The following is a 20,171-nucleotide window of genomic DNA, read 5'->3' as shown; positions in this document are numbered from 1 at the left end:
GTCGATGGTGTCCTCACTGTTCACACTCAGTTAGCATGTTAGCATGGAGCTGTTGACCCCGTTATACACACAGTTATAACACTGACAGTGCGGCTTCACATCATGCACCACCTGCAACACTAAAACCTTTGTTTAGACATTTCCCAAGATTTTGCAAATCTGCATAAACCTGCTGCCTCACGTAGGCTCAGTCTTTTATTAAAAAACTGAACATACTCTACAAACAACACTGAGCTGCTGTGATCACGGCCCTCTGTACGTCCACATGGACGAAGAGGAGGAGACACAGATGAATGAATCTTTGTTATATGAGAAGCTTGAAGTTGGCTCTGACTGCCCCACGTCAAATCACATCACCTTCATCTTTTCCTTCTCTTTCAATCGAAAACAAACCCAACCTGATGGATGGAGGGATGGATTTTGGTTTACCCCAGTAGACATTTGATTATTTTACAGTCCTTGTTGTTTTCTGACCTGTCGTCCTAAATCACTCTGTCAGAGATGTAATAACAATCCATTTCATCCAAACATTTCTAAATCCATTTTCTGATACAGTGAACCCCTGCAGGCATGTTTTTGAGAGAGCTGTTTAAGAGTTACTCTGGTGATAATCATTATTTGTTTTGATAAACAAAGACTTTGATAATGAAGCTACAAATTCAGAAAACAAACTCAGTGAGGCTCAAACATGAAGGTGAAGTTAAAATGATAAAAACACATTTTTGAGTGGAGTGTTTGTTAATGTTGTCCACACGTGGTTGTCTCGCAGCAAAAGACCACCGCTGCCTTCACATTAAATAAGGATGCAAATTGTAAGTAATTTCTTTAATCGATAGTCGGCTGCCTGAACTATCGATTAATCATTAATAATATGAAATATGTTGAATTTTTTTCCATTAGCAAACTGTTTTGATCACGGATATAAATTATGTTTGATGTAAAATCAGAGTCGGCCACATTAGGAGATAAAGGAACAGATGAAGTGAACATAAAGTTACTTGAGTTTTAAATGAAATAACTCAATATAATGACTTTATTTTAATTACAAGGCTCACATCTGTCACTTTTCAACAACTGGCAACAAAATGATATTAAATGGCTCAAATGTCATAATGAGTCTGTGTCAAATGTCTTCTTGTATTTTTTAAATGACAAAGTACTTGTATTTTAATCAAATACATTTTCTCATTCCAGTATTTCGTGTTTTATTTGGATATATTTGAAAAACAAGTTTCTGTACGCTGTTATTGTAAAATAACAGATAGTCGATTAAGACATTTTATAATCGGTTAAATTCAACGCTGATTAATGATTAATCATCAACATCCCCGACATGAAAACACATTTATTCTGAAGCTTGTGCAGGAAGCTTACAGCAGTAAACCTACTACCTCTCAGTAGGTGTGTGAGAAGAACATAAATGTAAAGCATCTGCCAAATAATCTAATGTAATGTGTGTTAATGTTAAAGTGAAAGTTGGTGTGTTAGCATTGGCACAGAGCATAGCATGCTAACCCCGGCTGCTGCTGCCTCTTTGTTAACTCCGCTGTGTTTCTCTCCTCAGGTTTCCAGGGCGACCAAGGCTCCAAAATACACGTATGTCAAACTGGGCGACCTGAAGCCCGGCGCTGTAGTCAACGTGTTCGGAGTGGTGGTCTTCTTCAAGCAGCCGTTCAAGAGCCGCGGCACAGGTCAGTCAAGAAGCAGACAGAATGATGGACAGAAACATGGGCGAGCGGTTTGGTTGTCAAATGACTGATTAATCACAGGAGATATATCCTATTTTATTTCTTTAAACCCAATAACATCACTCAACAAGTTAACTAATGAAGGCCGTCGACAAATGAGCTGCAATCTGATTGGACTTCATCTTCAGCAAGCTTGTCTGAGCCGGAGAGACTGTTTGACTGCAGTAACAACTCAACTGCTTTCAATTAAATTCAACTCAAAATACTTTTTTCTCGTAGGGCAATTTAAGGCATGTGGAGTAGTTGCACACAGACATAAAACAAGTCAGTACTTGGAAAAGATAAAAACAAATCAAATAAAGATAGAATAAAATAGACTAAATAAGATATTTACAGTTCGTGCAGGGATAGCAGGTGTTTTTCCTTCTATAAATACCTTAAATTTAAACAAATATTTGCTCAACAACATCGACCTGTGTGAATGTGAATAACCTCACATGATGCACTGTAACGTCACTGTGCCAAAATATCAGATGAACATCTACAGCAATGCAGTCAAGTCAGTTGTTCTGAGAGACCTCTGATTGTGTAAGTAACATTTCCAACAAGCGTCTAATGAATTTCATTTAATTATTTTTGTAAAGCATAAAACAATTTAAATTTAATCAAGATTTAACTACTTTAGTTTTCATTTACATTTAAGAAAAAATGTAACTGGACATTTATCTGTATATGAAAGTGTAACATTGGTGTTCTGAGCAGTTTCACCCTTTTCAGCACCACGGACAGAGACATCATTTGCTCTCCATCTGTGTTTGAGACATGTTGTTTTTTTTAGAGAGACGTGCTTAAAAATGTAAGAGATGTTTTTTGGTAAACGAGACCTGGGAACATAAATCAGCTCCTGTGAGACAGAAATGAGCTGACAGACAGAAAAGAGGAGAAAATCTTCCGTGAAGCGATGAACGCCCGATCAGTGCTGAGAGAGCAGTTTATTTTTTTGCGATGGAAATTTCTCTGATTATTCCTGTAACACACTCAGAAAGGTGTGGAGAGGAGTGGGACGGCGAAATATATTTTTCAGTTTATGTGTTGATAGTCTCATAATGGCAGTCTGGGTTTGAACAGGCTGCTCGGGCTGTAAAAGCTTCAGTGCTCGTCAACATCACACAGAAAGCTGCATTAATCTAATCCGCTGAACCTCTGCGACAATGTTTAGTCGTTTAGCTCGTTTCCCTGTTAACACACTGCTGCTGATATCATGAAGTGCAGAAAGAGCAGTTGTGCCAGAATTAGGAAAGAAGAGCGATGGAAATGAAGGCGAGACAATAAAAAACACCAGACGCCCATCAGTCTGAGCCGACCTGCAGCCATGAGCACAGGATGAGAAAGTGTGTGTGAGTGTGTGAGTGTGTGTGTGTGTGTGTGTGTGTGTGTGTGTGTGTGTGTGTGTGTGTGTGTGTGTGTGTGTGTGTGTGTGAGAGTGTGTGTTTGGAGGGTTAATAAAGGAGAAAGAAGCAGCAGGGCTGGAAACCGTCCAGACTTTGTCATCATCTTTGTGGATCCTTCAGGCGTCTTTTAAAGTAAACAAAGATATTAGAAAAATCCATCTGATCCGACACTGGAGAAACACACACACACACACACACACACACACACACACACACACACACACACACACACAGATACACAGTCATACACTATATACACAGATCAAACCCTGTCACGTAGGACTCATATGTACAGTGTAAGTTAAATCCACTAAGTTGAGTTTTAGTTACTTTCACTACTTTTGAGCAATTTGGACGACTTCTTCTCCTCCATAGTTCTTGTCTGCTGTGATGTTACATCCTCCACACTGTCTGTTTTCTTATATGTGCTTCTTGATCCCAAATACAACTTTCACTGCAATGCTGATGACGCTCAAATGTATCCACTGCTAAAACCAAACAACTACAGTGATTTACAGACACGTAAGATCTTTCTTAAAGTGAAATTCTTCCTATTTCCCATAAATGAGCACCACTGTGACTCTATTAGTCGTGCTAACTCTGCACCTCACCTCCTCCAGAGACGTGAGGTGCGGACACACAAGGATTCACACAAAATTACACAAAAAAGCGAATTGCACTCGATTCTTCCACAATGTTGCTTTAAGTTTAATATCATTCACTTCGGGTTTTTTCACGAAGCGTTACAAAGTCAAAGGAAAGACTGTGAAGTGAACTCGTATTCGTGATGAAGAGCAGCTCAACTGTTTTCCGTCCTTGGATCTTCATGTTTGTCTCTCAGAGATCTGACCACAGGAAGGTTTCTCTCCACAGACTTCTGCTCCAGCCTGAAGATTACAGATCAGTCCAACAAGAAGATCGGCTGCACCATCTTCTGTGAGAAGCTGGAGGACCATCCCAAGATCTTTCAGATCGGAGACATCATCCGCATGCACAGAGTCAAGGTCCAGCCTTCTTTTAGTAACCATGTCCTGTTTTATCAAATAAAAAATACATTAATGTTATCTTGAGATTTTGATGGCAGGAAGTTAGAATCTAAAACATCTAAAACATCTCTTGTTCTTCAAATGTGATTATGTGACTTGGAGATAAATTAATGTTGGGTGATAAATGATTCCATGTTTCTCTACACAGACTCAGGTCTTCAATGACTCCGTCACGCTGGTCAACACTTTCGGTTTCTCCGTGGTGACGTTTGACGGGGCGGTAGGTGGCGCCATGGAGCCATGGACCTCCAGCCGCTCCTTCTACCTCGACCAGGAGGACCGTCGAACCGTGGAGGAGCTGAGATCTTGGGCCTCCGGTCAGGCTGTCCTCCCCACGGCTCCCACGATCCCTCTGTCTGCCGTTCAGCCCAAAGCTTACTTCGACCTGACCTGCCAGCTGCTGGCCAGAGCCGACATCGACAGCACCTGCACCCTGCTGAGGGTGAGACGGCGAAAGAACTGCAGATACACTGCACACGTAACTAACAAGTCGAACTACGAATGATAAGCGGTGCATTTCTACAACTTAGTGAACCAGATTGTGTTTATCTGTAATTATTATGTAGTTGTGTTCTGTACTGGAAGAACGAGACAAAAGCTGCAGCACCAGACCAAAGCAGGTGTAAAATCTGGGTCACCTTCAGCTTTTCATTAACAAAACACATTAAGAGAGACGCTTCATTTATAATGGTGCCAAGATATAAACACAAAATAACGTCAGATGCAACTAAAGTCACGGAAGAAAGCTCGTAGATAGAGACAACGATAGACGGCTACAACGAGGTGAAATGAATCATGTAAAAGGTAAAAGTGCAGGAATGAATCATGGACCCAATCAAACATGAGGTCGAACAGTCAGACTTGACAAATAACCTCAAAATGGAGAATGATATCTACTGTAACTTACAGACGTTCCCTGTAATAAGAAGATTTTAAAATATTGGAAGAAAAATGTGTAATCTTCTGTTGAGCCGCCCCGGAGCAGTCGCCTCCTGCAGGCTGTTGGACAAGGTTAAACCAGTTGTGCCTCAAAATACTAATTACATGGACTGATGGTCACTTTGAGGTTTCTGGCAGTGGGGGAGAGAATTAGTCGAGCTTCATACGGTCACAGCCTGATGGGAAGCACATTGGCATGTGGGCAGTATGAAGTTTACCCCTCATACCTGGCAGGTGTGAGCTGCCTTCCTATGGATACACATACTACACGCGTACAGTCGGAGTAACTGTCCGTTTGAAAGCGTTGCAAAACTTCATCAAACAAGTACTGAACATGTCTGATAGGCTGAAACTCCTCCTGTCTGTTTTTGTTGGAGAATGATTGGTGTGTCTTCGGTCATGCACGCTCACATGCACTAACATCTGTTACTCCACTATATCTTAACATAGTCAGTAGTTGTTTGCTGCTGTATCAATGTTGGAAGGTTCATATTTTTAACAGCCTTTTTTGCAAATGTGCAAACGTGTCTCACTGAATTGAAGTATCGCTCAAAGAGTTTTTCATCAGAAGCCAATTTGCAACCCTCTGCATGTGGTGATAACCCCATCCTCGTATATTTCACAGTGGAGGTGCCCCGCATTACCTGAATGACGACCACTTCCACTGATGACAAAGGAAATTACAACATTTTTATGAAATACGACGTTAGGCACAGTGAGCTTCAGGGTAAATCAGCGGTTTCCAACAGTCATGTATTAACTACGACGTGTCAGGATCGGTCTAAATTAGCTCAGCAGGTGATGGATTGATCGAGCTTTTACAAGTTGAGAAAAGTAGAAGCAAATGGCTCAATCATGAACAATTGTACTTCTCCCATCAGGGGTGATTTCAAAAGCACTTTCAGATAAACAAGACCCACCAGGTTTGAGGCATTCTGGTTCTTCAGAAGCTGCTTTCAATCAGAAAACCTTCACTCTAGTCACTGGATCCCAGATATCCCTCACTGTCATTTAAAAGCCTTTCCGTCGGTGAGTTTTGTGACGTTCTGTCGAGCTTATCTGGTTCTGAAATGTGGTTGAGATTAACGGGAAGGTGTCTGAATAATTCATCCTCACACGGGCCGTCCTCGTGGCTGCTGGCATCCGGCACTAGAACGAGCAAACTAGCTCAGTTTCTCACGTCCTGTGTTCATTTCTTCGTAAATATAAAATACAATAATAGAGATTTAACAGAAACCATGTTTTTTTAAGCGTGTCCTGACTCCAGGATTTAATTTGAATAGATTGGACATGACAGATTCATGATAATAACAAGCAGATGAGGGTGAAGTTTACCTTCAGCGTGTGATGTCTCCTGCTAATAAATCCCCACAGTTTGTGTTCACACTGCAGCACCAGAGTCACCAGGAAGCTTCCCTGCAGGCTGTTTGCTTTCAGCTTGAATCCATTTGTTCTGACCATGTTGTTTTCATCACCCGCAGTAACCTGTTTTATTCTTGCTGTCGATGTTAATGTGACTTGTTGCCTCGTTAGGAAGCTTCTTGTGCCCTTTGTTCCTCCGTCTACAGCTCCTTTTTAAACCTTCTCACCTGCTTAAGTGGTTCATATTGTGTTTTTCCCTTTGGGAATAACGGAGCTGTTTGCTTTCATCCTCCATCTGTTTCATAGTAAATCTGCTTCACAGTCAGCTGGCCTCAGTAGGAGGAGGTCTCCTGTATTTTATCTTGGTCCTGAGCTGTTTTACCTGCCACCTCAGTTTTCAGAACAGAAATGAGGCTGTAAATGGCGGCTGGTTTCCTGCCAGTGAGTCTGATAGAGGAGATAAATTTAAGCAGGATTTGGCAGCGACTGCTGGCCTACTGCCAGTCTGCGCTCACTGAGCTCCCTATTACATAACGGAGACCAGGAGAGGATGTTTTCCAAATTATAAAAAAGGTTATTAAAGATCTTATTAGAGTAGATCTTATTAGAGATTGGTCACACCATCATTTGAATTTAAAGATTTCTGCATCAAAATGTCTAAAAACTACAAAACCTTTCTTAAGTATTCAGTTGAGCAGTGTATTTATGTCATCCCAAATGTTTCCAACAAAGTTCAAATCCAGAGAAATCTCTAGTTATTTTTAAGGTACTGGTGCGTTTCGTTTAGTCACCTGTGGCTATAACTTCCTGGAGAGTCAGCGAGTGAGGAAGGAAGTCTGCAAACGTGACTGAAAGTACAGAAATAAAACTGGAAGTGACAGGAAATAATAAAAGTGAATGAAAACCTGCTCTATGTATGCTGAGGCAGTAAGATTTCCCTTTGTTGGAGCTAAGTAGTGTAGACCAGGCGCTGAGATGTAGAGATGTAATGATGAGACGAGCAGACAGAAGATGACACATAATTATGGAAAAGATGGTTCATTCATCCTAAAGCCACGTTTTGTGTCTTTTCAGGTGTGGGACGGGACCAGGTGTCCTCACACTCTGCTGAAGGTGATCGTCGAGCCAGACGTCATAGAGGGACCGTCCTCCTTCTCTACGGAGAAAGAGAACCTCATCGCTAACGTTCTCATCTACGACAACCACGTGGAGTCGGCCAAGCAGCTGAAGGTCAGAGTTCACTGACAAAAAACGACATCCTGAACACTAATCTACCACAGTACAGCTGTTAGTAGCCGTTAAAATTCTTGAAATCATGAATGCACCAGCACTTTATCGACGTCATACAGATACAATTCTGGGCCCAAACTCCATCCGAGGTTCATGGAAATTCACTCAGTAGTGTTTGTGTAATTCTGCTGACAAACCAACCAACAACCAAACAAACCACTGACACTGAACCTGTAAATCAAAAGCTGCCGCCTTAAGATCGCACAAGACAAGCTCGTAAAAATAAAATCAGACTTTGCCACGGTCACTGAGAGTCCTGTGTTGTGCAGAAGAGACTTCCGTCTTCATGTTTTCATTTATTTCACTCTCTGTTCTGCTAAAAACAAACCAGTTTGTTCTCTGCAGCTCGCCGCGCCTCAGGCTCACTGGAGATCACACTCATCTAATAATCAGTGTACATTTTTAAAAAGGTTGCCGTCTGAGATCTCACCTCACTCATTTCCATCTCGCTCTCTCTCTTCCTCGTTCTTTGGAAAGTTAAACGGCAGCTTTGTTCCTCTTTGCTTCTCAGCTGTTGGTATCAGCGCTGCAGACAGAGATTCATTAGCATACAGCTGTGCAGCTCTGACGCTTATGATACCTGAGGTTTGTTGTCATTTAGCACCTGTGCTGAAACACTAAGAGTGAACATGTTGTGGACTTCCTCTCAGCGATGTCACCGTGTTCACAGATCTCAGGCATTAAACGTACTACAAGGAACTTGAACTGGCCTTAATTTAACACCGATGCCTCCGTATGACCTACACGATCAAACAAGTTACCAGAGAGAAGATTGGCTTTCATTCATTTTGCATTACAGAGATTAAAACTCTTCTTATGGTTGAGTGCTTAATGAGTGTCACAGCCTGAGGAGGGAAGAAGCTCTGTAGTCTGCCCAAAACTTAATGAGGTCGATTCTGCACTGAGCTCCATCTTCCATCCAAGTTTCTTGGACATCCGTTCAGTATTTTTTGTGTAATGTTGCTGACAAACCAACCGACAACAGACAATTTAAAGACAGCTGATGGCGCCTATACCGCTTTTGTCCACAGGGGCCGCCAGAATCAACAGAAAGTAGAAGTAGCAGCTTAATGATTACAATGTTATTACTGATCAAAGTGATGGACAGCGCTGAAGACCAGAGTTGTGTCAAGCCGCCACCTACATGTTATATGACCTCTGGCTTTACTGTGTGTGTGTGTGTGTGTGTGTGTGTGTGTGTGTGTGTGTGTGTGTGTGTGTGTGTTGTCAGGGGAATCACTGCCTCCACTGAGATTCAGGCTCATTCAGCTCGATAGATTGGATGTAACACTGAACAAATCCACCCAAGTCTTTCTAGAATGATTTGTCTCAGTCTGCTCTGTGTGTGTGTGTGTGTGTGTGTGTGTGTGTGTGTGTGTGTGTGTGACTGTGTGTGACTGTGTGTGTGACTGTAGCAGGGAAGCACATCCATCTTGATACGTGTCTCTGAGACATAAATTACATTGCGTCGGTCACAAAGTCACATTGAATTACACTCAGCTTTTCACTCCTCTGTCGTCTTTAACAGATGTGTTTAAAGTCCACACAGACACGAAGGGATGTTAACTGTAGATGACAAACTTCATGTAACCCCTTGTGTGTTTTTTTAGACCACAAACGTCTCTCGCTTCACCTGCTCAAACATTAACTCAACAGGTAGACGTTCATCAGTGACTGTGAGAACTGATTTATACATATTCGACTGTGTCACAAAACAAAGAACCAGACAAATCTGCAAACTCGTGTTTTATTTGCAGATGCATCTTGTCCCTCGTCCATTCAGACAGATTTCTATCTGTCCTGGTTTGTGACGGACCAATCACAACAGTTTATCTAATATGGTGTGGGTTTGATCGCTCCAAAATATATAAATATGTGAGTTTGTATGTTCACAGTCGTATCGATGCTGCACCGTTCCAGTCCATCTCTGAACACAGTTTGTTTCATGCATCCAGAGGCTTTTTTTTACCTGTGGCCATCGAAAACAAACGTTCTTTTGCAATTCTGCTTCAGTGATGGCTTATTGAGTACTTTTTGGAGCCTTTATTTAAAATTGGTTATGAGTGCAGCCAGACCAACAGCTCCAAACCCAATAGCAACTGATTTCAAAGTTTGAATACTGATCATTTTTGTGTGACGTCTTTTCTGGAGGATCACAATGTCCACTCCCTCCCTCTGTGGCAGTGCTTTTTAAAAGAGGAAGTATATTCAGAACGTCAAATAACAGTCGTTAAAACGTTCCCCAGCAGTGTCAAAGTTCTCTTTCTTCAGCGAGTAGAGTATTACGTTCAATAGTTCTTTGAATCACATTCATAAGTGCTTTATTTTCAGATTTTCTGTTATTTCAGCACCCTTGGGTCTTTGTACTGATTATTATACAGGTTAAAAACTGAAAAGGACAGAGTGGCCTGTGGAGCTGCATGACGGCTGAAGCGCCAGGGGAGAGCTGGCAGCAAATGGCAGCTCATTTGTCCGTTTCACTATTTCTTTACAAGGACACTCACCCTGTAATAATCACAAATAACTCTCTTCTAACAGGAGAAATCACTGATTATAGGTCTGGAAACGACTTTCACCGACCTCCTGGTGCAGAGCTAATCTCACGCTGCCACAGCTGCTTTTTTACTTTACACCCGGGACTCTGAATATGTTTAAGGATAAATGAGTTTGCACTGACCTCTGGGTAGTTTCCCTGCATTTCTGTTGTTTCTCTACTTCCTGTGATACGTCTCCTAGTCATCTAGAGGACCACGGCACTTCCGCCAGACTTTAATTCAGAGATTGCTGTTTGCTTGTAGATGAACTGATCTTTTATTAAAACCTTCATTTTAACATCCCTGAACATTTTAAATAGACTCAGATCTTTAAAGCCTTGAAGCCTTGGATGTTTGAGAGCCGGAGGTTTTGTGTTTTTGACTTCAGCACAGCTCTCAGCAGAATGAAAGGTTGTTTAGATCTCTTGTTCACTGCAGAAGTACCAAATGCTACATAAGCAGCAGTGTTTGAGGGATGCAGTCAAGGTTTGGGCAGTGGAAACAGTATATAGAAGTGTAAGTATATAACTCACAGCAATAATAACTTCAGGACAGCCCTGTGAAGACGCTCAGATTCAAAACTGTAGAATATGCTGAAAAACAGAAGATCAAAGCGTCTGTTTGGCTGCTACTGCAGTTTTTGCTTGTTTGTTTTTCATCTCCTCAAAGTTACCGAACTTCTAAGAGAAACAAGTGTTGCACTACAAATATTAAAACATTATCTCACATATTGGGAAGTATAACTGCAGAAGGTTAGGATAAATGCCATCTATAACTAATAAATGAGTCTTCATTTCAAAATCAAACTTTTTCGGATATAATTTTTTAGAATCCTGCAGAAACACTGATATCTACCAGCAAGTCGTACTCGACCTCAGTGAACACCACAGCCCTAACTTTCCACTCGCGGATGGTTTGGGGAGATCACTGACAAAAAGACCCAGATCAAAGGCAGATTGGCCGTAAGGGACAATCGCCATGTGTGAACTGTTTATGTACGTGATCCAGGAGCTCGCCAATGCACCGCTGATGTATCTGGTTGGGCCTCAGTAGCTCTCTGAAACCAGTCTTATCATGCATCTGTCTGTATGGAGCGGGCACAATAATAGCTTAAAGTTCCCGTCACAATAGACACACAAGCTCTTAAGAATGTACAACTGTCCATACCGATCAGCCAGAACATTAAAACCACTGACAGGTGAGGTGATTAACATTGAGCATCTCATTACAAAGCAATGTAACCATGCAAACAAGCTCCTGGCAACAGCACTCACCAATGGCGATGAGAACAACGAGCCCTACCACACCGTAAAAACTCCTCAGGAGCGGCCCAACGAATGTGACAAAGATCCTGAGGCTTTGACTCAGCCCACAAATTCCCCAGATCCCAACCTGACCAAGCATCTGTGGCCCGTGCCGGGAAAAGTTCGATCCACAGAGGCCCCACAGGACAACCCCAGAAGTCTTGTGTCCGTGCCTTGAGGGGAACCAGCACAATATCAAGCGGGTGGTTTTAATGTTGTGGCTGATCGGTGTGATCCTTGCTGAACCACAGTACAAGCAGGCAGTCATACGTCTTCAGTGTGAAAATCACCCCTGCTCCCGTGCATCCTAATCCATCCTCTTGCACGTACTCTGATCTTTTTCTTCCTTGTTTACTCGCTGAAAATCACATCGCACAAACAGTTTCGACTCCTTGGACAGCATCATCGGGGCATCATCAAACATCATCTTGTAACGTCTCGCCTGTGTGACCTCCTGTCGCTGATCAGTCATGTACTGTGTAAACCGCACAGACTGCGAGCCATTCACAGAGGCATTATTAGAAATCACGTCTCGGCATGTCCAGGCTTAGCAGATCCACACTGAAGCTGACGAACATCATTAATGTTTAACGAACCATTTTTATAACTTAGAATGCAAATATAAATTGTTGTTTCTGTAACGTTCAGCTCGTAGCTCAGTCGCATGTGCATGTCCCTGTTTGAGGCCCATTTCATGAATCATAAAACCAGAAAGTAAAAAGCTGCAGTGAAGTTTTGATCCTTTTGTATTCAGTAGCTCAGTTTAGTGTTTGGAAGTTGTTCAGAACAGACAGTGGGAGCTGCTTCTTCCTGTGGAGAATTCATCAGCGAGTTTTTTTAATGGTGATTGAAACTGACTCAAATCACTCTGATGTTATTCCTTAATATTTGCTTTATTTACCAATCGTTTGCCTAAGTGAAGTTAGTTCCTTCTCATTCATTTTCTTAATTATCTCCGTATGAAGTGATCGTCTGTCAGTTGTTGTTATGGAGTCGGTTGAACGTCGAGCCTGTGAGGATTAGCGGGGTCTGTTTTTCTGCTTTATTATGTGAAAAACTCTCCAACTCTGTCCTTGTGACGCACATCTACATTCAACCCTGGAGGCGTTCAAGAGCTCTTTACAGTCGAACAGAATCGGTTCATTACACAGAATGTCTTTAACCATATCTAAATGCTGTAAGTACACTTCATCAACACATGATTTGACTTAAAACAACTGTCGGTGTAATGACTTTGAGCTCAAGTGTTGAATGAGATGTTCTCAAGGTCACTGGATTAAATACAGCTCGGTGAAATGTTAAAAGCCAGAGCAAAAGCTGTCTCGACCTCAGCTGGAGCTGCATAGTACGGCGCTGAACATTTAAAGCACACTTTTATAGTAGAGTTTTGAAATGAGTCATTGGGATCAGAGCTTTTCACCGAGTTTAAATGTATGTGCAAGATGTTCACATGAACGCAGGATGTTCATCTGTGTGGTTTTGTTGCGTGTTGCAAACCAAAGACGTAAATCTGTGTGATGGGGGGAAAAAAAAAAGGGCGATAGACTCATTGTTTCTCCAACACGTCCACAATTTAATAAGTGAGTGATCTGAATCAAATACACAGGTTGAGGGTAGGACTGGGTACTGTTTGATACTTTTTTCGTGTCCATTTAAACTAATTAAAACATTATAATCCAACCACAAGGACGCTGCCAGACTCCATTGTTGAGCAGCTGTGTGAAAAGAAAAACGACATATAACATCAGGAATTGTACAAATTTTTAGGATCTGAGTTTTGGATTATCGCAGTTAGGATCGGGTTTTCAGAGTATACTTTTCTAGGACCTGGTTTATGCATTATTGCGGTATGGATTGGGTTTTTAAATATACTTTTTAGGACCTGGTTTATGTTAAAAGTATACTCTGAAAACCCAATCCTTTCCGTGTTTATAGAATCTGTTTTTTTGGGTTATTGCACTTATGATCGGGTTTTTGGAGAATACTTTTTAGGATCTGGTGTTTGGATCGTTGCAGTAAGGATTGGGTTGCTCCCGCTCCAGCATGTGTCCTTATATCCACCTTCAAAGATGTGTTGTGTCCCAGTTTGTCTTCACCGTGTTTGACCTGCGATCACGCCTGTGTATTTGCAGATGTTTTATTTGTGCCCTGATCAGCTGAGTGTGAACTCAGACATCGATAGCAACAGAGAGACAAACACTGATAGAAAGGAAATACAGGCACCATGTGACAGAGGTGAGAGTGAGACTTTCTCTGTCTGAGCAGAAAACTGTCAGGTGTGTGAAAACTGTAAAACTTCAATTAAGAACAGGCTCATTTTAGATCCTGTTGTCAGTCCTTAGTAGAGAACAGTAACATGTTTAGACAGGAAACGTAAACTCTGATTTAAATGTAATTGTTGGAAGATCAGTGATGTAATTTCTCTCTGCAGTAAACGGTGACTGTCGTCTTTTCCAGGGTTTGAACTCACCACCATGCTGATGGAAATTTGAGTGAAGTTTTGTCGTCCACAAAACATTTCTGGATCTTTACATCTGAACAGCGTTGTTGCATTCTCCTAAACAAATGAAGTAGCTGGAGACTCTTGTTTTAAGCTCCATACAGCTCGTCCGGCGTAATCCAAGTCTCCTGAAGCCCAGATATCGCAAATTGATTTGAAAAGATATTATTTACACCCTCCACACACACGTGAGCTCATGTACCCACTTCAGACAGGCAGTGTGCTCTTAGTTTAGCAGCGACAGTGAAGATTTTGGCTTTAAAAACGGTGTAAATAACATCTTTTCAAATCGATGTATGATCTCACGGTTTTACTGAAAATTGAAAAACATCTTTCAGATTTTGAAGCTTCAATAACTGACAAAGATGTTGATCAATAAAGCCAAACTGTCGTTCAAGAAACCTGTGATAAACAGACATAATTCATTAGATAAATTTAATTTGGCTCAATCATTTTGTAGCATGTCGTCGTCTCATCACAGCCTTGCAGTCAAATTATACCTTTATTACTTCAATGGGCTGTCGCTGTAACACAAATACATCCACTGTCTGTTTCTGAGCATATCAGTTCTCTTCTTTGTGCTTTTTTTTACTCGAGGTAATTACACTTACTTCTCTTCTTTCGGCCGTTTCCCAGAATATTTCTGATCTGTTCAGTGACGTGCGATCACGTGTGGCTGACGGGAGGCTGCACACAGTCACACAAACAGATCTAAACTCTGAATGGTGAAGTGGAATCCATTCAAAACACATAAAGCCTGTGACTAAAACTCGCAGTGATGCATCGTGGGTAAAAATGTCCCTTTGATTGGATTTTTTTTTTTTTTCACAGGTGTTTCTTCACACACCCGTCAGTCAATTCACCTCACACTTACGCAGTGTGACACACAGTGAGAGTCTTTCCACTAAAGAAGTGTTTGAACAGGAATATTTCCTCCAATTACCGAGCTCCTCTGGTGAATCATCAGTGATATTGTGTGAAATCGACTGAGGCGGTTCTGGGAGAAGAAGGCCATTAGGAGAGAAAGGAGCCCATTATGATGAAAAGAGAAGCTGAGAACAAGAGCGAGGAGGAGGAGAGTGCTGCAGTGTGTGTGTGTGTGTGTGTGTGTGTGTGTGTGTGTGTGTGTGTGTGTGTGTGTGTGTGTGTGTGTGTGTGTGTGTGTGTGTGTGTGTGTGTGTGTGTGTGTGTGTGTGTGTGTGTGTGTGTGTGTGTTGCCTTCCTCCATCATTGATTCTCTCAGAAACAGACACAGCTGATAAAACATTTAGTATTTTAATGGTTCTTGTTTAAGAAAGGAAAGAAATCCTCGGCAGAGTTAATCAAAGCAAAAAAATATGTCAGTCTGTCACTCCTACACTCCCTTCATCAGCAGCAACACCGATAAATCTGCATGCACACTGAGATGATGAGCATGTAGATCATAGCGCACCGTGTGCTGCTAGTTTTATGAACACGGATCTACCGTCACGGCTTGTACATACGTCGCTTTTGCATGATGCATGACACCACGTGACACCACAGGACACCATTGCTGTAGTGAGGCAAAGATGGCTGAAAATTGTTCACATATATCTTGCTCCATATCTTACCTATACATCAGTAACAGGCTCGACCGTGGAAATCGGTCGTTTTTATCTATTATAGAGTTTTTAACAGGGGCGTATATTCATTTTTTAATGTTCAGTTGAGTTTTTCATTTTTCATCCAATAAACACTTATTTTATGACGATGCCATAGACGTATAAAAAGAAAGTATTATGCAAGGAGAGTGTGTAGCTCAGGACCAGACCTCAACTATTACTGTACAATAACCCACCTGCTTTTACTTTGTTCAGTGATTTAGGTGAATCTGAGTCATGTTTTATGGGGAAAATTTTTTCTGGTTCTCCCTCCGCTGCCTGATCACTTTACTTGTTGCTAAAGTAGCTGCTAACAAACTTACTGATACCTCGATGAACAGCTCCAGACGGCGACGGAGGCCAGGTACAGCGGTCCTATTTCTCGACTCTCCTCCACGATGCCAGGAGCCAAACTTGGCAAGAGAACAGTCTCAGTACTTTATGTCCTGTCCTCAAACCTGTCCCCATCTTCTTGGAGGCTGTGTAATGTCCCAGTCTGGCTGTGTTCACTGGAAGCTGCCAGTCCGGGGCGAGGCAGCATCAGCGACTTGTTGGTTACGGTGCGGCATGCAATAGTACATTCTGCACAAGTGGCTGCTGACTGGTCGACCGTGATTAATCGAAATATCTCCGCTTTCACTGTCAGTTCAACTCTGCCCCCACCGGTAATGGCTGTGTTACTAATCTGCAGAAATAAGACCGCAAAGGCTTTTCACCAAAATGAGAAGGAAACTTGGTGACCACCTGCAATGTGAAGACACTCAGCCAAGGGTTTGAATGCTCAGACAAAAGTGCACATCAACCATAGTTTATCCCCATTATACTGCATAAATGACCAATGTCAGTACTCGTGGACTCGAGGTCATTATTCGAGTCTTCGCCCAGCAGGGAGGATGTTTAGATTCAGGCGGTGTATTTCATAAATGCTCCCTTTTGTTTTCTTTAATAGCCACATCCTGAAATATTGTAGAGAAAATTTGAGCCATTGATTCTCGTGTTCACATCGTCGTCATGATCTCCTCGGCCTGTGTTCAGCTCCGACAGCTTCCGCTCATTATCTCATTTTTAGCACTCACGCTCGACCGAGTAGACATTTCCATGTCATTGAATGTTTTTGGGGGGTCGAGCGCTAATGCAGCGCGCTCTTCACTCCCACACTGTTTCCTGTTTAGTGAACACAGCTCTGTCGGCCCGCGGGCTCAAATCTCCTCCAAAAAACCACCGACCGCAACGGAAATGCTGCTTCTCCTGGCGCTCGAGAAGTCAACAGAGCATCACTCAAACAACCGCGAGTTCAGATCCACGTTCACACCGACGCTTCATTACACAGCTCTCGTCTGTGCGGCGCTTCATCTCGTGTGCAGATCATTTATTTAGATAATACAGCTTCGGTCAGATTTATCTCTGTGAGTGGGTGTAATGTCTAATCTGAGGAGCAGAGTTTAAAAACAGCTTTTATTTTCCACCTTTGTCAGCATGTCGGGCTGTGTGTCATTTGGACCCTCAACCGTTTAATCCGATAAAAACAAACCTTGCATTAATGTAGAGTAAAACTGTCCACGTCCGCTCCCGCTTTGATTAAAATATTCTCCTGCTGAAGGTTTTTTAAAGTTGTGAGCGATGGGATCTGGCGGCCGTCTGCCTCCACAGTGGCCTCGCTGACCGCCTCGACCTCCTCCTTCTATTATTCATGAAGAGAAGATAAGGAACCAGAAAACTGAGAGGCACAACACAGATCCTCTCTGCATGAAGCAAATAAAGCAGTGGTTTATTTAGTGGTTTTAGTCATATTGAGTTTTGATGAACAAACAGATGTGACAGATAATCCCACTCAGAGACGCAGCAGGAAGTCTCACTCAGATCAAGATCTCTTTTACAAGAGAGACCGAAGAACAAAACACATACAGTTGATCCAACATCACAACGAGAGAGTTCAGACACGAAGCAGTCATCACACATGCCAACTCAAATATATCTCAAATATTCGTATCTTTTATACTCGATCTAACTTCAGTTCCTCTCAAACTTCTAAGCTAACCTCTTTTGTGTTCTGGTGTCCTTGTTGTGAACTTTACACTAAACTGAGGCGTTGCAGTGATCACTGGCGCCGAAATAGAGTGGACCAAGACCTTTTGTCCCTCCACTTTAAGGTGTTATTGTTCAAAGCGGTGATGTCAGAGCCAGGTGTCACAGTCGTAGTGTTCTGCCAATAATATCCAAGCTCATGACTTCTATCGCTTACTTGCACTTGTGTTACCGGCCAAGCCTCGTCAGGAAGGCCTCGGCTATTAGCACCATTGTTGTGTGAAATGAATGTGGTGACAGTTCACTGCATGAGAATAAAGTTATTGAATCTTTTCTCTTTTCCCGTGTTGCACTTTTAGACTGTGCCTGCGCCTGACAGCCAGCTGCACATAAAGACCAGTCTGAATTGTCGTTTTGATTAAACTTCTTAACTACGGTTAAGAGGTCTGGAAAGATAACATACAATCACATTCATTAGTGAGATTATTGATCAGGATATGCGTTGTGACTTCAGCAACAGATAAACTGGAACCCTTCAGTGAAACCTCCCGACTCAGCCCAAACTCAGCTGGAGCTCTCAGTTTCCTCACAGGGCCACGTCATTAAACATTACTCACAGTTTTTTCCCCCCACCGTTTAAATCAATTCGGCGCCACTGGCGGCCATTACTGCAGGGCCGTGTAGCGGTGTAGGAGGACGCAACCGAGAGCGAGAGTTGCCGTGCACGTGAAGTTCAACTCTGAGTGATTATGATGAAGTTTGAAGGTAATTGTAAATTGCCAGTCAGTCTCTCGGACAACGCTCCAGCTCACAGGTCCAGAGTGGTGATGGCGTGCAGAAATGTGCATTTGTTGCCTTGTAAGTTGAACTTTTCAAGGATCTGTGGTCAATAATTTATTTTGAAGCTCCACTTTTAAAACCAACAAGGACACAAGAAGTTCTCAAAGTGAAGATTTCTCAAATCGCCCATGTTTTCTGGCCACAGAGTCTCCTGTGACTGGGGGGTTAGCTGGTCTATATACATTGAGTGGGACGTTGTACAGATGTAAAATAACCTTGTCAGTGATCTGTGGTGGACACGATATGTAATGTTGTCCCACGACAATTTTTAATGCAGGTGTCCCGCCTCACCTTAGTTAAAGAGCACTTTGACGAATGTTGGACGACATTATTATACTTTTCTGAAAATTGTAATCTGGATTATTCAATTTAAAGGAAATTAAGTACTTTAGGTACATTAATAATCAAAGATAACAGATGATGAGTGAGGTGATATTTTAATCCGTCGTCTCGTCTCGTGTCTGGATGGATTTGCTTTCTCTTGCTTCACTTTACATTAATACGCTGCTGCGAACTGCCGACCTGCTCATCAGGAGCAGACAGCGTACAATATTTCTGTGCTCAGCCTTTCACACATACACTCAAGTCTGAGCTCAGTTTCTTGCCCAAGGATACTTCAACACAGATCAAACCACCGACCTTCTGATAAGTGGACGACACGCTCAACCTCCTGAGCAAAAGCCGCCCCGCCTCTACATAGATAACAAGTTGAGAACCACTGATCTCTTCTTACCGACTCTCCAGGACTCTCCAACTCTCTTGTTTCTAAATGACCTCAAAGAGATCTGTGATAATTATGTTCAGACATTTCTTGTTATTGACCAGTGACAACATGGAATAAGCCGCGTCTATATATCTGTTGGACTCTAGTAGTGATTAATGAATATTAAACTTGATTGACAGATAACTCGATAATAACAATAGTCTGCATGTTCTGTCCTTGATTGTTTTCTGAAGGCTCAGAGTGCAGTTGGGTATTTAATCTGAAATGAGGTGTACTTCAGTCGGTCACATCCCCTGTTCCCCATCGAGTTGATTTTCCAGCACAAAGAGCCCCGCTGTCGAGTTAGGCTGTATCTGTCTGGCTTTTAAAGCCCATTTCCTGCTGCTCCATAAAGAAGCCAGTGTGAAATGAACAGTTTCTTCTTCTCAGCGAGGGCACAAGTTTTTTGGCTGCTTTATTGAGCCTCACTTTGACGAGAAGCCGTGGAAGCCCAAAGCAATCTTTTGAATTTTAAGGAATCCCTTTTTACTGAGCAGCCGAGCAGCACTAATACCATGAGACAGCGGCAGCGGCGTCTCGGCTGTCTGGCAGTGGGCGGACGGTGGAGTGTTTAGTTTTCATACAGATCAAGTACTTACAGAAGCCACCACAGGCTGCTCCACTCCGTTCCCTCGGCCTCTTTAAAAAGAAAATGGTTTGTTTGCAGGAGAAGCTGCAGGGAGCCATTTTCTGTCAGACAGGCCGATCGCTCTCGGAGCTGTGGACCTACGGTGTGTCCTGCCCCCCCTGTGTACATGCCGATGGTGATAATGCACCCATTAAACTAAATGTAGTCTCAGCTGAATG

At 42.4% G+C, this 20,171-nt stretch overlaps 1 protein-coding gene across 2 annotated transcripts in view; it reads left to right on the top strand.

Annotated features, from left to right (window-relative positions):
* Nucleotides 1–20,171, top strand: part of pot1 (protection of telomeres 1 homolog) — a 63,591-nt gene that overhangs the window by 20,781 nt on the left and 22,639 nt on the right. For both annotated transcript variants that reach the window (XM_084364260.1, XM_084364259.1), the window contains exons 7-10: nucleotides 1,565–1,691; nucleotides 4,013–4,143; nucleotides 4,334–4,627; nucleotides 7,561–7,716. In XM_084364260.1, coding sequence (XP_084220386.1) covers nucleotides 1,565–1,691; nucleotides 4,013–4,143; nucleotides 4,334–4,627; nucleotides 7,561–7,716 — 708 coding nt within the window. The remainder of the gene's footprint in view (nucleotides 1–1,564; nucleotides 1,692–4,012; nucleotides 4,144–4,333; nucleotides 4,628–7,560; nucleotides 7,717–20,171) is intronic.

This window comes from Pagrus pagrus (assembly GCF_965226575.1).
Source record: "Pagrus pagrus genome assembly, chromosome: 10".
In the NCBI taxonomy this organism is placed as follows: domain Eukaryota; kingdom Metazoa; phylum Chordata; class Actinopteri; order Spariformes; family Sparidae; genus Pagrus; species Pagrus pagrus.
Note: the sequence above shows the minus strand (reverse complement) of the source record. Positions and strands in the feature narration are given on the sequence as shown.